General features: G+C 39.2%; 1 protein-coding gene across 2 annotated transcripts; it reads right to left on the reverse strand.

Moving 5' to 3' along the window:
- Positions 1–650: 650 nt before the first annotated feature.
- LOC122515229 lies at positions 651–5,852 on the reverse strand. 2 transcript variants are annotated; one of them, XM_043632495.1, is made up of 3 exons: positions 5,326–5,852; positions 4,961–5,237; positions 651–4,258 (listed from the first exon to the last, which is right to left on the reverse strand). In XM_043632495.1, exons 2-3 carry the CDS (start codon positions 5,111–5,113, stop codon positions 740–742), a joined length of 3,672 nt encoding a protein of 1,223 aa, XP_043488430.1. In that variant the 5' UTR covers positions 5,114–5,237; positions 5,326–5,852; the 3' UTR covers positions 651–739. The 2 variants fall into 2 exon arrangements, with proteins under 2 accessions (XP_043488430.1, XP_043488429.1); XM_043632494.1 differs by having other exon boundaries at positions 4,961–5,240; positions 5,326–5,851.
- Positions 5,853–6,057: the final 205 nt, after the last annotated feature.

Raw genomic sequence — 6,057 nt, forward strand, 5'->3', positions numbered from 1 at the left:
AAAGAAAATAATAAGACAAACGATGTTTAGCATGTACAACATATTTTACTAGTACGTATGCCATAAATTTTGTTTTCATCTGGATAGATAATTACAAATATTCTTAAAACAATTCTTAATATGAATATGCACCACCTTAGATTTCTTAATTTTTTTGAATAATCGTGACTGCTTGCTAAAATGTCAAATATATATATATATATATATATTTATTACTTCGTCTTATTACGATTATCTTTTAAAATACCACAAAACTAATTCATTGTAATCTTGTATTTAGCAACACAGCTGTAAATTATATTTTACAAATTGCTAATATGCATGTCTTACTACTTGAAACTTATAATTTTAATTTTTCTTATTTTTTTGGAGTAGAGGGGGAAGATAGAATATTCCCCAGAAATATTTTCTTTCATAGAAATAGGAAGAAAAATGAACCATGCATAGTGTGTGAAAAAAATAATAACATAATCATTTGATCGGTGCATCGATGTAAATAGATTGTTTCTATTGCAAGAACGATTATAGCTGTAAAGAATGAATGAAACGTATGAATAAACTGTATGTGTATGTGTATACGCGTACGTGTATGTGTCTGTGTATAAGATAATATATCAAGATACTTAATTTTCAAATGAATAATTCGACTCGTAATTAAAACGTACATTTAAAAATTCTTTAAGATGCACTTAAAATAAAAGAATCAGGACGTTCGTTGGACGAACATCTTTACTAAAATTTAACCTTCCATTTGTGAAAGCTTATCTTCAAGACTGTCTTGACTATCATTGGTATCGTTCAAATTAATAGTATCATTCTCGTGATGTAACTCAATAACCGAATCCTCTAACGTATTGTCATTTTTCTGAACGTCTAAGACGTTGTCAGACGGTTCAAAAATATCCGTAGACTCTGAAAGATCTTGGGTATCCAAGGCTAAGTTAGATTCTTGATTTTCATCTTGTTCAACGATTTGTTCATTGGTTTGTTCTAAATCCGTTTTGAATTCTATCACTTGGGTATCTAAAACATCCATAGAAACAACTCCTTGAATCTTCAAGTTGTTTTCCTGTTCCTTTTCGTTGACTGTTTCTTCTACCACCACCGAGGATTCCTCGTCAACGTCTATTGACGTAGATGCAACGATATGCGGATGTTTCAATTTTTCCGTATAAATCTTTTGCGAATTTTCACCAACCGATGAAGAAATCTGTGTGAGATTAGTTAATACTGTTTCTTGAATTTTGGCTACTGTATCAGCCGAATCAAGGATGCTGCTAAGTTCACGATTCATTTCATCCACGTCGGTAGTATCGTCGGATTTTAAGACTATAATCTTTTTGTTTCCATATACTTTTGAGCTTGTCACAATGGCTTGTCTGTTTTCCTTCCTTGATGCATTAACAGGAGCGGCAAGGACCAATGCCGTTGTAGTCGGTGTTACTGGTGTTAAAGCAGTGACCGTTGTCGATAGCGAAGGGACTTCAATTTGTATGCCATCTGCTGTCGTGGTTATTGTCGTGACCTGTAACTTTTGGACATTTTCTTGATTATCTTCCTTATCTTCGGATTGCTGCTGCTGCTGTTGTTCCTGTTGATTCTCTTTTTCGGGTGATACACCAAACATGATTGGTTTAACATCATCATTATATTCTTGTTCCTCATCATAAATACTTTGTTTCCTTTTAACGAATACCCTCTTCAATGGTAATTGTTGTTCGTCTTCCGACTCATCGTGTCGTTCCGGCAACATCTCATCTACCGGTTCGTATTCCTGTTGCTTTCGTGCTTGAAGTTCCTCGATCTTCAATCGTTGCTGTTCTACTCGTTTCTCCAATTGTTCCAACTTTTCTTTAGTCTCTTGATCGCCTTTCGTCAATCCAGTCATTTTTTGTGCTATCGTTGTCTTCGGTGTGGACGTTAACATGCTGGAAGATTGAGATGTTTTCAGTTCAAACTTAGGCGATTCCACTGATAAGGATTCATTAGTTTTCAATGTAGTCGTTGGTCGAGTATCCGCGGAAGATTGAAGTACAGCCTGTACCAATCCTGAAGTTTTATCCAATGGCTTTTTAACGATCACTCTTTTGACAACATTACCAGTAGGAAGTTTAGCTAACTCGGCTGGATCGATTATCGTACCATCCGGATTCATGATAACTTCTCTCGTGGTATCGCCTTGACGAATAATTCTACGAACAATCACTCGTTTCGTAACCTTGTGTCCACCACCACCAGCAGCAGCGGGTGACGTTTGAGTTAGGAGGTTCGAAACTTCTCCTTCTTTAGTTGCTACCGTTGTAACCGACGATGACGAGGACGTATCCGTAGCAGTATTAGGCTTTCTCACAACGATTCTTTTGATAACCTTCACCGTGTTAATCGATTTCGGAGACCCACCGATCGACGACAGATCTACTTTTTCATCCTTAGGAACTATCTGTCCTTGTGAATTCTGCGACAATGATTGAGATTTAATAGTTTGACCACTGGAAGAAGGAGTGCCGTCTTTAGCAATTTCCTGAACGTTTTGATGCTTTAGAGGGATTTTATGTTCTTTAAAGACAGAAGCCACGATCTTTTGTACTTGTGCTTCCGTATCGTCGACTCGAGTCTTTTGCGTCTCGTCTTTTGATTGAGACGACGAAGACGACGACGACGACGATGTCTTTACAGTCGACGGAGTATTGCTAGATTTTGTTTCCTGAATTTCTCTGCGTTGAACGGGCATCAACGTTTTTATCGTCTTTTTCACCATATTACCATCTTTTCCTCTAACATAAACGACTTGCTCTTTACGATCCTCTTTTTCAGCTCTCTCAGCTTCTTCTTCGCTCTCGGTAGGCTTACCTTTCGGAAGTTTCTTAATGATATAAGCTGGTGGCTCGTAATCGTCATCCCCATCAGAATATTGTTCTTCTTCCTCCTCCTCTTCTTCCGAATCCAATTCGATTTTAGCCTTATTATCCGGTTGCAAACCATCCGGTCCCATTTTTTCTCCAGCCTCGATATGCTGTTTTATATGGGTGACATAATCCGCCCGATTACGACAGGATTGCTTACAAACGTCACAAGTCAATCCCATACCTGTGCGTTTGGTGTGCGTCAAAAGATGTACCTCCAAACTTTCCTTGCGTTTAAAAGCTTTACCGCAATCCTCGCAAACGTGACGTTTTTCCACGGAATGTGAGCGCATGTGTCTGGTAAGATGATGAGACAAAAGGAAAGAACGTGGACAGAGTTTGCAAAGATACGGCCTGTGTCCTGCATGGATCGTCAAATGACGCGCCAATCTCCCACTAGTGCGGAAAGCTTCCTTGCAGTATTCGCAAACGAACGTCTTATCCCCGCTGTGCATCATCTCGTGGCGCTCCAATCCCTGCTTGTAAGAGAATCGTTTGTTACAGATATTGCATTGGTAGGGTTTCTCTTTCTTATGTACGGCATCGTCGTGCTTTTGCAATTCCTCGCTCGTAAAGAATTCCACGTCGCAGTGCGTGCACGCGAAACGCAACTCGTTGCGATGGGACTTTCCGTGCCGTTGTAGCAAATTCATTCGTGTAAATTTTTTGTTGCATATTTTACAAGAGAATGGTTTCTCCTCGGAATGCGTAGCCATGTGCTTGCCCAAATCGTATTTAGAGAAAAACATACGATCGCATTCGGTACACTTGTAATTACGATCGCGATGGGCACGGTGAATGTGTAAAACGAGCGATTGTCGTAACGGAAAGGTACGTTCGCATTGATCGCAAGCGTGAACCCTAATCTCACCGGGTTCTAATTTAGGACGTTCCTCTTTCGAATCATTCGTTTCTTGTTCGTCCTCGCTGCCAGCATCTTGATCCTCTTCGTAAAAATCACGACGAGAATCACTCTTTTCCCGTTTTTCCGATTGCCTTTCGCGCTCCCTGTCTTCTCTGTCCCTTTCCCTTTCTCTTTCCCTTTCCCTTTCCTCCCTTTCCCTCTCCCTATCTCTGTCACGTTCTCTGTTCTCTCGTCTTTCTCTGTCACCGTTGTCAACGCGTGGCTTTTTTGTATTCTCATTTTGCGTTCTCTGTTCGGATACTCTCTTCGTTCCAGTTTCTGGTGGTTCATTGGATATTGGTGGGAATGGTCGTGGTAAGACACCCGACAAGGGGTATGCCCTTAAAGCTTCGTCTGCTTTTTTACATTGAGATTTAAACTTGTACGAACGATCTAAATTCCATCTGCACATGTTGCATATCATCTGCGGCATTCCATCGGCAGCATAAACCTGCGAGAAATCAAATTAAAGGAATTCAATTCATCATTTAATATCTACATAATAATGTAGAACCCCCGATAGGGTGTTCGTAAATGATAAGCTATATTTCGATTTATGCAACAACTTTCGTTGCACTTAACAGTGCGGTATTTTGAACACAGTCGTAATTACCCGCCAGATACATATACGTCTCCACCACTGTCACGTGACAATGTGTATCGAACGAAACGTCAGACAACTGACTTTTAACGTCATCTAGTTATCGCCGCGAAAACTAATAAAAGAAACACTGCATTATCATAAGCAACAAGCATGCCATCTACGATAACTCTATCGGTAATCATGTTTACTCCGTCATTACTCGCGATGGTACGCCACTCATGAATAAAATTCACTTCTCAGCAACGGAAGACGGAAATCTATATGCTAAGAGATTCTCGTAAAAAAGAAATATGCGATAACAAAAATTGAAAAGAAACAAAATGAGGTGGAAACAATTAAAAGAAAAAAACAATTAATTGCGGGGAAAAAAAACAATCAAATAATACATGTTACAGAGGAAAAAAATAAAAAATTAAAAAAAGATATAGTAGGGAAAAGTAGAAAGTAAAAGAAACCGTAATGAAAGAGCATTTATCGCAAATGAAGAGTATAATAATGTTAAAAAAACACCACTTATCTTAGGGTCATATGTAAAAATAAAATAATTACCTCGATGGCAACGCAGGACATGATCTGCAGGGTGAGCGGTACATGGAAAGGTTTATTGTGATCCCTTTCGTATATGAAGCTTAAAGGTTCGGTCTCGGTTAGGCAGAATCTGCATACTCGTCTCGAACGTAGCGGCGTTGGTCTATTCTCCATTATTATTTTATCCTTTGACACTTAATTATATTTGTTTTGATGTTCTCGTTCAAAGTCTCGGTAGGTGTTGTAGCCTAGTTCAGTTATTGGCGCTTCGTGGCGCGTCCTCCCTCGCACGTTGCTGCTGCTATATACAACATTCGTCGATTGCTAGTTACTTTGCGTATACTCTTATAGTTCGATTTTAGAGAATATAGTAAATTACTACTCACACGATAGATCCAACGTTGCCGAGTTATATCAGCGAAAAGCTTGTAAAACGTGCTCTCGGTGGAAGTTCGTCACCGGTCACCGCCACCTTCCACAACTACAATACTAAACACACACACACACACTACGTCACCGAGATACACCGATACACCACCTTCCAATGTAATCCTTATTCTCCCCCTTTAATTTTTCTTCTTTTTTACTTCTTCTTTCTTTTTTTCTTCTTCTTCTCTCCTCCTCCCCCTCCACTTCTTCTTCTTCTTCTTCCTCTTCCGTTCCACCTTTTTATTACGTCCACGTATTCTTGAATAATAGTTCAATATTAAACTTGGATTATCTTTCTCGGTTCTAGCCACGAACCGAAGAAATGACGCCGAGCGTCGGTAAGAAGCGGGAAAAATCGTCGCGTCTATCGCTTTTAGCACGAATTAATTGTACAACACTGCTGTAATGGCGCTACCAGAACTCTCCTTTTCGTCTAACTGGCTGGCGTCACCAGCTAAGCTTCTTCTAGTCTTTTCATGACAGCGGCCTCTTTTTCCTATTTCTTTGCTTGCTCCTATGATAAGTTTCTAGCTATAGCTCGTCCCGCCATCTAGTTTTTTATCATAGAAATACGTATTTTTCCTTTTCATTTTATAACAAATTATCTTTTTCTTTTCTTGTATTCTTCCGCTACTTTTATTCCCAATCAAATTCAAATACGCAAAGTTATTGCGTTAATTTTTTTTAGT

Source organism: Polistes fuscatus, unplaced genomic scaffold (genome assembly GCF_010416935.1).
Source record: "Polistes fuscatus isolate 324 unplaced genomic scaffold, CU_Pfus_HIC Scaffold17, whole genome shotgun sequence".
NCBI lineage: Eukaryota > Metazoa > Arthropoda > Insecta > Hymenoptera > Vespidae > Polistes > Polistes fuscatus.

Excerpts from the sequence above, each read along its gene's own strand:
- LOC122515229 (XM_043632495.1), bottom strand. The coding sequence starts at position 5,113 with ATGGAGAATAGACCAACGCCGCTACGTTCGAGACGAGTATGCAGATTC. Across the intron at positions 4,259-4,960 it reads TGTCCTGCGTTGCCATCGAG|GTTTATGCTGCCGATGGAAT; the intron begins GTAATTATTTTA and ends GATTTCTCGCAG.